At 41.1% G+C, this 14,099-nt stretch overlaps 1 protein-coding gene and 1 pseudogene across 1 annotated transcript in view; one reads left to right on the plus strand and one right to left on the minus strand.

The window, feature by feature from the left end:
- Positions 1 to 8,597, minus strand: part of SLC25A36 (solute carrier family 25 member 36) — a 39,523-nt gene extending 30,926 nt beyond the window's left edge. Inside the window, exon 1 of the mRNA XM_029214444.1 lies at positions 8,334 to 8,597. Within this exon, the coding sequence (XP_029070277.1) occupies positions 8,334 to 8,374 (41 nt within the window). The 5' untranslated portion in view covers positions 8,375 to 8,597. The remainder of the gene's footprint in view (positions 1 to 8,333) is intronic.
- A 3,022-nt stretch (positions 8,598 to 11,619) lies between these two features.
- On the plus strand, positions 11,620 to 12,412 carry LOC114890354 (annotated as a pseudogene).
- Positions 12,413 to 14,099: the final 1,687 nt, after the last annotated feature.

Here is a 14,099-nt window from a genome sequence, read left to right on the forward strand (position 1 = left end):
GCCCGCGAGCCACAACTACTGAGCCCGCGAGCCACAACTACTGAGCCTGCGTGCCACAACTACTGAAGCCCATGCTCCTAGAGCCCATGCTCCACAACAAGAGAAGCCACTGCAATGAGAAGCCCGTGCACTGCAACTAAGAGTAGCCCCCGCTCGCCACAACTAGAGAAAGTCCGCACACAGCAATGAAGACTCAATGCAGCCAAAAATTAAAAAAAAAAAAAAAAAATCTAGAAAGGGGGTTTCTAAGGTTATGAATCAAATAAAACTGTAAAATGCCCCTATACCCTTGGTGTATCCACATTAGAAAATCTCAACTATGTGTTCTTCGTAAAACTATTTGGATCAATGCCAATTTTAAAGTTTCAAAGGCAAATGTCATACCTTTTAAAGATATGAGGCCAAGGTTGCTTGGTGAGAGTCAGGTTATCATGTAACTATGCATTGATTTTAGAGAATATTTAAGAATTGTTTAACATGGTTATCACGAAACACCTTTACAAGACATTTAAAACTATTCTATTTTCATGATGTTTGAGAAATTATACAATAAGTAAATCAAGTCACCCCAGGAATTTACTGGAATGTAGACACATTTTTAGCCTATGGTAATTTCGGAGTAAATGTCTCAGAACTTTCAAGTGTGGCTTCTACTTGTTTACTGTATATAATGAAGATAAAATTTTTTGACATGTCAGGGGTTCTAACTACTCAAGGGCTATGGATCCCTTGAGTAAAGCAATGGCTAAAAGCTGCTTAGAATGGAAAATTTTTTTTTTTTTTTGAAGCTAGGCACAATGGAACCAAGAAACTGGTTAAAAAAAACAAAACGGAACAATCTGGGAAAATTGATCTTTAAGAAAGAGAAAGGACTCTGAGGGCCCTAAAATACCCTCCCTCACCCAAGTTACAGCAACACAAGAATCAGAAATGTGGGAGGTTGGGGGAAGATAAGAAAGGGGAAAAAGAAATTGTTCACTAAGTAAATATTAGTAACAAGCAGATCAGTTCAGCCATGATGCCAAGAGTCATCCCTAGGTCAGTGCAGATGCAAAACCTGATCAGCAGGATAGCCCCAAGGGCCTGAACCACTAGATTCAGTTCCCCTGGCTTTAGAGAACTTAACTAGCCACACCTATGGAGGAATTTAAGGTGCCCCAGGTTTCTGCTAAGGAAAGGATGGGTCAAGGAAAAGAAATGGGATTCTAAGACTGTGGCTGTTCCACACATATCTTTGATTCTGACCTTTTGAGCATGTATGGATCAGGACACTTGTTCTGAATAGGCAAGGTTAATTTATAAATGGACAAAATCTATTCTGATTGGGTCCACAATATTTGTGTGTATGTGTATGTACGTATATACACACATATATACGTATATGCAGGTACTTTAGAAATATATTTGTTAACATTAAACAAAACTATTTTGTCAGACAACTGCAGTGTCTAGCTTTGTAAAGCAAAGTGAATAGGTTAAAATATTTTGTCATTTTTCTGCTGCAGGTAACACTCCCCTGTAATTTCCTAATTAGGGCATTAGTCATATTAAGAAATACCACTAAGAAAGAGATTCATTAAAATGTTAGCTATAGGGACTTCCCTAGTGGTCCAGTGGTTAAGAATCTGCCTTCCAATGCAGGGGACAAGGGTTCAATCCCTGGTCAGGGAACTAAGATCCCACATGCCACGGGCCAACTAAGCTGCGTGCTGCAACTACTGAGTCCACATGCTCTGGAGACTGGGCACCACAATTAAGAGAGAAGCCCGCGTGCAGCAACGAAGAGCCCTCCTGCTGCAACTAAGACCTGACACAGCCAAAATTAGATAAATATTTTAAAAATTAAAAAAAAAAAGAAATGTTAGCTATAGAGTTTTGCAATCTCAAAACATGTAGCCTGTCTCTGAAATTCCATAAAAATCATTTAGAAAGTCTTACTAAAGATTGTTTCTCTGATAGTATATTTGTAGAGGTTATTTCTTCTGAAGCTTTAACGTTCAGGCAAGAAACAAGTTCTTGAAGAATGAAGGACATATTCTACATACTCGACAGACTAACTTATGAAAAGTCAGATATAAGAGTGGTTGAAAATAATGGTATTTGGCTGGGGGGGTACATGTAGTGTTTCTCATGCAGGAAAAAAATTAACAAGCTAGGCTTATTTGAAATACTAAAGCAAAATCAAAACACTGATAAACTGAAAAAAAAAGAAAATGTTAACCAACAACTTTGATAAACATGGAAACACAGAGAAAAGCCGTTATCATACAGCCCAAGATGTAGATGTACAGTCTTCAATGTAAGGAAAAACAATGATATCAAGACTAAAATTCACTACAGAAGCAAAATATGCTGAGGGTATGTGGTAGTTTTAGTAAAAGTAACACCCCCCACCCAAATTACTGTTTTGTTTCTTTGATCCCCCTTTGTAACAAATCTCAAAATCCTATTTACTGTCTCTAATTTCTCTCCCACTCCCATCAGATTTCCCTCCCCCTGCTCTGCCTTGGAAACTGCTGGTCAAGGTAACCAAAGGTCTCCACAATTGTTAAATTCAATAATTAATAGCTCTCAGACCTCATCTTAATGGACAATAACATATGTCCTTCCTAAATACTGTATATTTGTTTCTTCATTTGACTTTCAGAACACATTTTCTTGGGCACTTTTTAAGTCTACTTTGCTGGTTCCTGCTCTTCTTCTGATCTCTTTTGCTGAAATTTCCTCTCTTCTGCTCTATATTCACTCCCTTACTGACCTTGTCTAGGCTCATGTCATCATCTATGTTCCACTAACTATTAAATGTGTTATCTCTAGTCCAGAGCTCCTTCCTGGAGTTACCTAATATAACCAGCCACCTAAACAACTGGCTTTTTGACTTTTCTACTTCTCAAATTTTCGTCTTAAATGAACTACATACTGATCTTCCCCCAACCTTATTCCATCCACAACCTTCCCATCTCAGTTAACAGCAATTCCCTCCCTCTAGGTGCCTAAACTAAAAACCTTGGAGTTATTCTTGACTTTTCTTCACACACCACATACAGTACATTACAACCTTCTCTGAAGAACCGTTACCTCTCACTTTGATTACTCCAGTAGCCAAATCATTTCCCTACTTCTGGCCCTGCCCTATGTACAGTCTATTCTAAGCATGGTACGACCAGAATTTGGCTTTAAAACTCCTGCAATGACTCTTCCCATTTCAGAAAAGCCAAAGATCTTCAATGGCCTAACAATGGCCTACTACTCTGGCTATACTTGCCTCATTTCAGTGCTCCTACCCTACTTAGGATCTTTTCACTGCCTGTTCCCTCTGAATAGTTAACTCTCTCTTCTCCAGGTCTTTGTTCAAAAGTCACCTTCTCAAAAAGACTCCACTATCCTCCTACTTAGAACTACAGTGCACCCCCATTACTCCCCTTTATCCTACTCCACTTTTTCCCCAACCATGGCACTGAAATCTTTTAATTAATGATATAATTTACTTAGTGTAACAATTCAACACCCCCTTTCAGATAACTGTGGATATTTTTCAATATTACAGTAAAACTGGGCATGTGGTAGGCTCTTGAAATTAGCTGCAATATGGAATCTGAACTACACCAATAAACTTTTTATATTGTTACATTAAAATCCATTGCTTTATTTTACATTCTGAATCTTTTACCTATGCACTACTTTATAACATCATGCATTGGTTATTTGAAAAATATTGCTTCACTGGATTATACAGGTCTTCCAAGTGTAGATACGTTTTGTGATACAATATTTTAAAAATTACATTTTCTATCTATTCAAGATTTCAAGGGACCTCCCTGGTGGCGCAGTGGTTAAGAATCCGCCTGCCAATGCAGGGGACATGGGTTTGAGCCCTGGTCCCGGAAGATCCCACATGCTGCAGAGCAACTAAGCCGTGCGCCACAACTACTGAGCCTGCGCTCTAGAGCCCGCGAGCCACAACTACTGAAGCCCATGTGCCTAGAGCCCATGCTCAGCAACAGGAGAAGCCACAGCAATGAGAATCCCGCGCACCACAATGAACAGTAGCCCTCGCTCACTGAAACTAGAGGAAGCCCGCATGCAGCAACGAAGACTCAACGCAGCCATAAATAAATAAATGATAAAAAAAAAAAGATTTCAAAAATTCTAATTTTTGCTTGAAAACTCAGATTTTATCATATGGCAACAAATGTTATCATTTGTTGTGGTTTTTCTTGAACCAACAGGCCCACTTCTTTCATTTTTTTGAGAAAATATCTGCCAAATACTCAAGTCTGAATTGTCATAGTCTCTCTATCAATTGTTCTTTTAAGAGTGGTTCTCATGAAAAAAGAGGCTAGTTCAGCTTGAGGATGAAACAATTGTAGAAATGCTTTACTCATGTTTCCCATTTGCCAAACAGAATATGAAATGAAGATGTGTACTCAAGAGTCAAGATTTTTTGTTTTTGGGCCGTGCCATGTGGCATGTGGGATCTTAGTTCCTTGACCAGGGATTGAACCCACGTTCCCTGCAGTGGAAGCATGGAGTCTTAACCACAGGACCACCAGGGAAATCCCAAGAGTCAAGATTTAAAACATTAATTTTTACTGCTTCAAGAACATTCTTAAGAGACCCTGTGTTTTTAAATTGCAAGTGCTAGTGACTACTAGCACAGTCTGGTGATGCTGCCTTGATGTATGCTAAGGTAACAGCAGCTTCACCAGTCATTGTTTTTGCACCATCAGTCCAAATGTCAACACAGTGAAAAGGCAAATAATGTGTTAGTATTTTTATGAGAAGAGCTTTAATGTCTCAAACCACCAAAAAGGTCTTGGAAACTCCCAGGCGTCCCTGACCCACAATGCTATACTACACTAATCCCCTTACAGGAAAATAAGTTTGAGAATACATCAGGATAAGCAAATTACCTTAGTATTGCAATCTATTAGTAAGAATTAAAATATATTTTTAAAAAGAAAAAGGTTATAAAAATTATGGAAATAAGGCTAATAAAAAATGTAGACAAAGTGTAAATAAACCACATTATACTTTTAAGTAGTCTACTTCTGCCCTGATTTTACAAGGAAACAGGTGCAAGTAATTTAACAAATATTATGACAAAATTTCTACAGAATCAACATTATCTGACACCCAAATGGAGTTTCTTACTGAATGAAAAATAAATGATTTGATAAATGAATGGACTGATTAATTCCAGGATATAAAAACAAACCATTTCTTAGATAATCTGAAATTACTAACTATATGTATTACTAACTATATGTATTCAGCTCTCGCTGTCACAGGAGCTACAAAGGAAGGAAATTCATCCACTTAAATGTTGAAGGTTTATTCCTCCCATTTGAGGCAATCTCTCTCTCAAATGGAAAAAAACCCAAACTGCCTCTTGGTGGACATATGCAGCTGACACACAACTAAACAATGTAGATCTATAAAAGAATTTTAAAACATACTGCTTATGTCTTCATACACAAACATATAGTGTTATTAAAAGCATAGCTAAAATTAAATCATATTTACACCCTTTTGGGGCAGTTGTGAGTAGCCTCTGTAACTCAATCAACCTAACCGATGACCTTACAAACTCTGAATATTAACCCTGACAAAAACATAATGGGACCAAAGGGTGTGTTAAAGAAAGCACGAGTTATGCATGTGAGTCGGTCACCCAGACTCAAGGTCCAGTGCTAGTCTGTTTCAAGTTTTCCTGATTTAATAATACATCTATAAGGCTACTAGAAATCTGAGATCCTGATAAACACATATTTGAATAAATACAATTATAACCATCAGGAAAACAATCCAAAGGCTCCACCTTAAGACAATTTTTGTCTAAAGATTAAATGCCACTGTGAAATGTTATTGGTTATTGCACAACGGCTAATAAAAAGATCTCTCGCCTTTTCTCTATCTTGTTATTATTAAAGTAAAAAATAAGTTTCCTAACTCCTAATTTACATAATTCTATCATGATAAAAAAATGAAATCTAGTTTTCTATGAAGAACGTCCAAAAAAAGATTGCCTAAATATGCAACTTTGAGATATACTAGACATCTTCAATTAAGAACAATATTACCCACAACTCAGTTTGCATTTCCATAATGCTTAGCATACAGACTTCCAGAATATTCTATAGAAATTTCATACAGAAATCTATTCTAAATGATTTCATTTAATATAGAGCTGGGAGGTTCTTCAGAGATTATTTTAACTCTCATTTTACATGTATGAAAAGCTGTTTAATGTTGGGTAAATTTTTTATACCTTGGTATTTTCCCATATTTTGAAGGGGCAAAACCAGATGATCTTTACCATCCTTCCTAGTTCTACTGTTTCTCTAAAAAAGGTAAGCCAAGTTTTACTGAAATGACTTATGAGACCACATATAAACATGAAATCGAAATGGGATGGAAAAGAAAATTTATAAGGCTGAGTCCCTATCTTGTGTCAGGACCTATAAACAAGTACTTCATTTAATACTCTAAAAAACCTGCATATGCTAGGTTCTTTTTTTGGGGGTAGAGGGGCTCCTAAATCTATTTGGGTTTAGATGCTGCAAAAATGCCCCATTTCTGTTTTTAAAGAAAACGCTAACCATAAGGGCCTTGACAGGCATTAGTAACAACAACGTGGCTGATGATCCTAATCCAAACTGGGAAGTTAGTGCAATCAAGCTAACATTTCAAATAAATTTTAAACAAAATTTGACATCTGAATCTTGAATGCAGAGCAATAAATATGTTAGGACCTAGAATAGGGCCTTAGAAATCACTTAGTACAACTTCTTCATTTTACAGATGAAGATGATTTAAAATCAAAAAGTGTGTCCATTTTTCGCTCAAAATAGTGGCCAAAAGTAGATGTGTGGTATCCTAACTTTCAAAAATTACCTTATGATCTAATTATAGGAGGGAACCCAATTATTTGCACATCTTTACAAGAACATCTACATGGCTAATCGTTTTTAAAAAATGATTTAATTTGCCAAGATTATTCTTTCGTATCAGAAATATAGAAAGCAAACCCTGCCTAAACCCTGTCTCACGAATTAAATGAACAGTATTAAATGAAAAGTATTTTAATGCCAGAACAGTGCCTGGCCCATAATTGGTGTACAATAAATGTTTGTTCAATGAATGTGCCAACTCAAGGAAAGTACTGTCATAACTGGCAATAGAGTCCACACGTTTAACTCCAATCAAGCCACTGTGAATAGAACCGCCTATGTATTACTTTAATATTCGTAAAGTAGTCGATTTAAAAACAAACTGTATGCTTTAAAGGGATGCGACTTTATATGGTCATAATGGCAGCAAAGCGCCTCAGCATAATTCACCGTAGCCATTTTTGATAAGACTGTGATCCTACAGATAAGAAGTAACTCCTAAATTTAAAATTGTTACGACTCTCCAAATAATTTGGAAAGAACCTAAAAAGGAGACTAAACTGGGTGAACAAAAGATCTGTAGTACTCAAGTTGGCAATCAGGGAACTGAGACTTTAAGTTTAGTCTTAATCTTGTACACACAGTAACTACTGCCAAAGCTTCTGACTTCTCCCCTACCCCCCACTTTCTCCTTTTAAGTAGACGAAAAGCAGCGGGTGTACAAGACGACTGGTTCTCAGGAATAGAATCCGACCCCAGAAGCACTGTCGCTTTGTAGCGCATCTTGCAACCTGGAGAAAGGAAATTTTCCAAGACCTAGAAACCTACAGCTATTGCGGGCGACAGAACCCCAAAGCCTTCCAGTTGGCGCCGGAAGCCCCCTGACGACCCACCGGGGCCGACGAGGGCCCGGAAATCAGCTGCCGGAGATCCGAGGCGGGGCGTGAGCGACGTGAGGCAGCCCCGCAGCCCGCGCACCAGGGACGGAAGGAGAAGGAGGCCCGGCGCCCATTTTGTCCTCGGCCTCCGCACTTCCCGCTTTCCCCCCTAACGCCGCCCCGGCCGAACAACCTACGTGAGGCCTACAGTTACTGGCCTTCCACGGCCCCGCATCCCCGACGTCCGCTAGGCCGCGGCGCGTGAACTGGGCCTGCGTGGACGCCAGCCCCGCCGGCCACTCTCTAGGCCTCGCTCCGGTTCCGCGGGCCCAAAGCCTGACGTCCTGCCGGCGTCGCCCTCCCACCCCTCCCCGCCTCGGCCTCAGTCCCGTGGGCTCCCTCAGCTCCCCCGGCTCCAGTCCCCTCACCCCTCCCCGCCCGGGCCTCACTCGGTTCCCGGGGCTGAAGCCCCTTCTCCCTTCTCGCCCGCGTCTCAGGCCACGGCCCTCGGCCTCAGCCCAGCGCCCTCAGCCCCAGTCTGCAAGCCCCTCCTGGGACGTACCCTCCGGCAAACAGATGCACCAGCGTGTCCCTCTGGCTCATTCTCTCTCCCGCATGTCCTCCGGGCGCTGAGGCGGGACGCGGTTCCGGCCGCCGCGACGGCCGCAGCTTCCGCCCCGGACTGGAGCCGCACGGCGCCTCAGTGACGGCGACGGGAACTGACGGAGACGCGGCTGCAGAAGGCGACCGGCGCGGCCCTCCCCGCCGCGCTGCAGCCACGCCGCCTCCCACCCTGGCTAGGTTTCACCACCCGCGCTAGAGGGCAACTCGGCGGCAGCGGGGGCGTGAATATTCCGACCCTCCCCCCCCGCGATATAAACAGAAGCTACCATTGGTCCGCACTGCGTGACGTCAAGCAGCCGGCATGCCTCTTTCACGTGATCGCTAAGGGGTTTCTCAATGGAAGGGGCCGGGAGGCGGGGCTAGAGCGCGTGCCCGGAGGGTAGTGGGTCACCAGGTCCTCGCACTTAGTCCTCCTTCCCGGAGGGCTGCACCGGCTGCCGCCTGGGCCCGCGCAGACGTGGGGATTCGAACTTCACGCTCCCGGCCCCGACCACGTGAGAAACGACCTGGATGCCCGGTAAGCAAGCGGAGTTGGGACGCGAGCCTGCCCAGTCTCTGATTTACTTTTTTTAGACTATTTTTTTTTAGAGCTGTTTGACGTTCACAACAAAATTGAAAGGGAAGTACAGAAATTTCCCATTGGCCCCTGCTTGATTCACGTTTTAATAATTGGATCTATGACCCAGCATTTATGCTTCCTGGTGTCTACCTAAGAGTAGCACTCAGTGCATGGAAAGGCTTATACAGACACTCGTACGGGATCACAAACAACAGTACGGTGTTTACAAGCAATGCTTAGTATAGTATACTATTAGTGTAGAATAAATATTCTTTATTTTAGAAAGAATAAAGAAACTGGCATTTACTCATTTTTCTAACCAGCAAGTTTTTTCTTGTATGTATATACAAGAAGGTCAAAGACTGAGGGAAAGAAAATGTTTTATCCCTCTACAACATGATTAAATATTTTAAATTTTTGTTAATTAGTAATTATTTCTAAGGTGCAGAAATGCAGGAAATAATATAATCTGTATTCATCACCCACAATGAACAAATGTTGATATTTCCCGCCTCTTTGGTAACTTCCATTTCACCTGCAGGGTCCTCACCACACTTTCCCACCCATGTGGGGTTATCCAGGGCTCACCTTCCTTTCCTTCCAGGGCCATTTCCTTCACGAAGTCCTCCCTGATTGCCTTAGCTCTCTATACTCATTACCTGCTCCTAAATTCCCACAAAATGTACAGACTGCATGTCACTGGCAAGTGTGCATCTACTCCACAGTAAATGCTCATCTGTAAAATGGGCATAAGAATACCTACCTCACAAGGCAGTTGTGGGGACTAAACACCTTAAAATTATGTAAAGCACCACAGCAGTGCTATGTAAGTGCTACCTATGATAATTAGTAATGTTATTTTACTGCATTGTATTCTTAATAGCAAAACTGGCAGCAGCTAATATTGCTTGAGCACTTACGAATATGCCAGGCTCTGATCTACAGCATTCTCTTATTAAACTCTCACAACTGCCCTATGAGGCCATTGATATTATTCCCCCCATTTTTCATGAGGAGACTGAGATTTAGAATAATTGACTTGCCCAAGATTATCCAGTTCATCCAGAAAGAGATTGGATTTGAATCCAGCAGAATCTCTCTGATCCCAGAGCTTCAGTTACTGAAGTAATAGCTGCACATTAGAGAGGGAAATTTTGAAAAAAAAAAAACAAACGAAACTCCAAAAAGTAGGAATAAAAATTGACACTCTGGCCATACTTCCCCCAAACCCTTGTATTAACTTTTTGTGGGGGGGTTAGTTCTATCTTTTTTTTACAGCAGTTTTATTGAGGAATCTTTCACATGCCATAAAATTCACCTGTGTATAGTGTACAGTTTAGTGGTTTTTCATATATTCTGATGGTTGTAGAGCCATCACCACTACCTGATTCCAGAACACTCTCCTCACCCAAAAAGAAACCCCACACTTGTTATCAGTCACTCCCATTCTCCTCTCTCCCTATCCTCTGCCAACCACTAATCTACTTTCTATGGATTTGCGTAATCTGGACTTTTCATATAAATAGAATTATACAATATGTGGCCTTTTGTGTCTGGTTTCTTTCACTAAGCATAATGTTTTCAAGGTTCATTCATGTTGCAGCACACATCAGTACTTCATTCCCTCTTATGACTGAATAATAGTCTGTCATATGACTATATCACATTTTGTTTATCCATTCTCAGTTGATGGCCATTTGGATTGTTTCCACTTTTTGGCTGTCATGGGTAATCCTGCCATGAATATTTGTGTACAAGTTTTAGCATGCAGATACGTTTTCACTTCTCTTGGGAATATACTTGGGAGTGTCATTGCTGGGTCATATGATAATTCAATGTTTAACTTTTGGAGTAACTGCCAGACTGTTTTCCAGAGTGCCTGCACCATTTTAGATGTATTTCTTTTAAGACAATGGCTGTAGCTCCATGTTTTTGGCATAGTGAATGCTGTGGTAATTACATTTAATGAAGCTTCTGAAACTGGTAAGGAGGGAGCCCAAGTTCTTATGTGGAGTAAATTATTCCTGTAAGAGCAATAGCAATTCACAATGTGACCGTTTACTTTGGAACTTCATTCAGATGGCATCGTGGAAGGAGACTCTGCCCCCTGCACATTCCGTCCCGTAGCCCCTGGGGCTGCCCACCGGGGTGTGGTTGCTGAGGCCTTCATTTTTGTGGGGATTCCAGGGTTAGTTGGCTGTCATGTTTGTTGAGGTTCCACTGAACTGTGTCATCTGCCAGATCTTTTATAATTTTCCTTCCTCATTGCTGTTGGCTAATATCTTTAAGTGATTCCTTCAGGACCAGCACAAGATGAGGTTTCTTGAGCCCTTGCCCCTTAAACAAACAAGCTTCTAGGTGCTTTTCCAGAATGATATTAAGGCAGGGTGGGTGGGGCTAAATGAGCTTGCTTTAGGGTCAGGCACACCTGTACCTCTTCCAGACCCCCATTCCTACCGAGGGGGTCTTTTGGGAGCTGTAGTTTTTAACTGAATGTAGAAAGAGAAACTGATGGGGAAACTGTGGGTGGCCACAACTGGTTGCTTGGCTCAAAACAAACATTTAAGCTCATTGTGAAGTAGAGGGGACTGCTACTTTATTTCCTGATTGGTACTAACCTCAAATTTTAATTGCTGCTGAACTGCAGGAGGCAATCGTTCTAGACATGGCAGTTGAGGAGGAGGGAGTGATTGGAGGGGGGGATTGGTTTGGTATGCACTCCTGCACTCCACACCTCAGTACGTTATTGCATGTGGATCGGCTGCTTTTGGAAGAGTATTGCCCAGAAGAAGAGGTGTTTGGTTTTCACAAGCCAAAGATATACCAAAGTAGAGAGGGCTGCTGTATTTGCAGAGCTAAATCCTCCAGTTCTCGATTCACTGACAGTAAACTCTATGAAAAGGACTTCCAGAGCTGCTTTCGGTTACATGAGACTTGATCAGGAGACATCTGTAATGCCCATGTCCTGCTGTGAAAAGTTGGAAGAAATTACCATCAGGATCAAAAAAACAAAAACCTGGAATCACGTGGTAGATGCAAGGGCAGGACCCAGTCTAAAGACTACACTGAAACCAGAGAAAGTGAAAACTCTTATCTGGAAACAGGATAAAAAGCAACCAGATCAGCAAACTGCCAAAGGAATTTAAACGTCATAATTCTGATGCTCACAGTACCACCTCAAGTGCCTTTCCAGCTCAATCTCCCTGTTATAGTAACCAGTCAGATGATGGCTCAGATACAGAGATGGCTTCTGGCTCTAACAGTGTTTTCCATTTTGGATCTCACATACTGGATAATACAGAAAGTACGCTGTGGCATTATCTATAAAGGCTGTCTTGGGGAAGTCCTCATCTGACACACATCTATTCAAGTCTTGCTGCAGCAATGAGAAAGCAGCTGCTGAGAAGCCGGAGGCACAGGGGCCAGAGCCTCTGCCCATCTCCACTCATGCGTGGTGACTGAGGTTTATGTAGAAAGGAAACAAAAAACAATTTAAATTTTGGAAAACAAAGCAACAAAACGACCCTCCTATTTTTAACTTGGATACCTGCTATTCTGCCAAATGACGATTTCTAGAATAGTTGGTTTTTTTCATAGAGTTTTTTAAAAATTTATTTATTTTATTTATCTATTTTTGGCTGCGTTGGGTCTTCGTTGCTGTGCGTGGGCTTTCTCTAGTTGTGGCAAGGGGGGGTCTACTCTTAATTGCGGTCCGCGGGCTTCTCATTGCAGTGGCTTCTCTTCTTGTGGAGCAGAGGCTCGCATGGACTTAGTTGCTCCGCGGCATGCGGAATCTTCCCGGACCAGGGCTCGAACCCGTGTCCCCTGCCTTGGCAGGCGGATTCTTAACCACTGCGCCACCAGGGAGGCCCTTAGGATAGTTTTGAGTGGGTTATTTTTCCTTCAGTTCCACAAACTCTGAAGCCAGTGTCTAGCTTACTAAAAGAAAAAAAAATGTACATAATATCGGGTTGGCCAAAACGTTCGTTTGCGTTTTTTCTGTACAATGTCATGGAAAAACCCAAACGAGCCTTTTGGCCAACCCAATATTTAAGATGCTGAGTATTTCATAGGAAAGCTGAATGCGGCTGTAAAGTGCTTTTAAGTCTTTTTTAAAAATCCCCTTGGGCTTTCCTAGTATCCATTTATTAAAAAAAAAAATCCCCTTCTAATGAATGAAATTAGGGGAATTTCAGGGGACAGAGGGGATTTGTTTTATGATAAATGTATGTAGTTTTAGTCTTTCTATATTCAGAAGCAGTGGTTAGAGCATTTTTTAAAGATGGCTGGCTATACTTGTTTTCCTTCGTTATAATAAATTTGTCATAACTCAGTAAACATGGACTTGCCCCTATAGGTAGTTGTTAATAACTTTGAAATATTAAGGTCTTGCCAAGGTTCTGATGATTCAAACCTGTACTACTGAATATTAAGCAGGACAGACTAAGCTCTCTGGTGCGAATATCTTGAAAGAGTAATTTCTAAATATACAGAGGTAACTTGACTGTATATGTTGCATCCCGTGTCACCTCCCTCCATATTGATGTTTGATAAAGATTTTAATTTAGATGAAACTTCTAAAGCGGAAGTTCCTCTTGGGGAAATGTCAAGTCTTTAGGATAAGCAGTCCTATATGAATAGTACCAAAGCATTACCACTTGGTAGAGAACACACTCTATTAAAAATGTTAAATTATCTGAAAAATAAAATGTGCAGGTCTTCAGGATGGCACACGAAAAAACAAAGTTAATGCTTCTTGGGGCACATTTCTTAGAGGGCTTGCAAGTGTGTAAATAATTTGTTTATGTTGCATGACTGGTGACTTCCTTGAAAATCTGCACAATTCACTTTTAGCTCTGGATTACTTCAGTTGACCTTTGTGAAGGTTTTATCTGTGTAGAATGGTTGTTTGACTTGTTTTAACCTATTAGGGCTTTGGGTTTTTGTGGGTTTTTTTCATTTTATATTAAAGTAAAATTCTACTAAAAACAATTTTTTTTTAATTGCTATGGGCTGAAGAAAAGGTCTTAATAGCTGTTTGTGGGGAAGTGGAGCACAGATGGACCACCGATGCCATTTTCCCCCCACTTAGCCTTTGTTGGTCTTGTAGGTACAGAAAATTCATATGGGTTCTAGATTGGCAAC

This window comes from Monodon monoceros, unplaced genomic scaffold (genome assembly GCF_005190385.1).
Source record: "Monodon monoceros isolate NGI ecotype Baffin Bay Population unplaced genomic scaffold, NGI_Narwhal_1 Super_Scaffold_11, whole genome shotgun sequence".
NCBI classification, from domain to species: Eukaryota; Metazoa; Chordata; class Mammalia; order Artiodactyla; family Monodontidae; genus Monodon; species Monodon monoceros.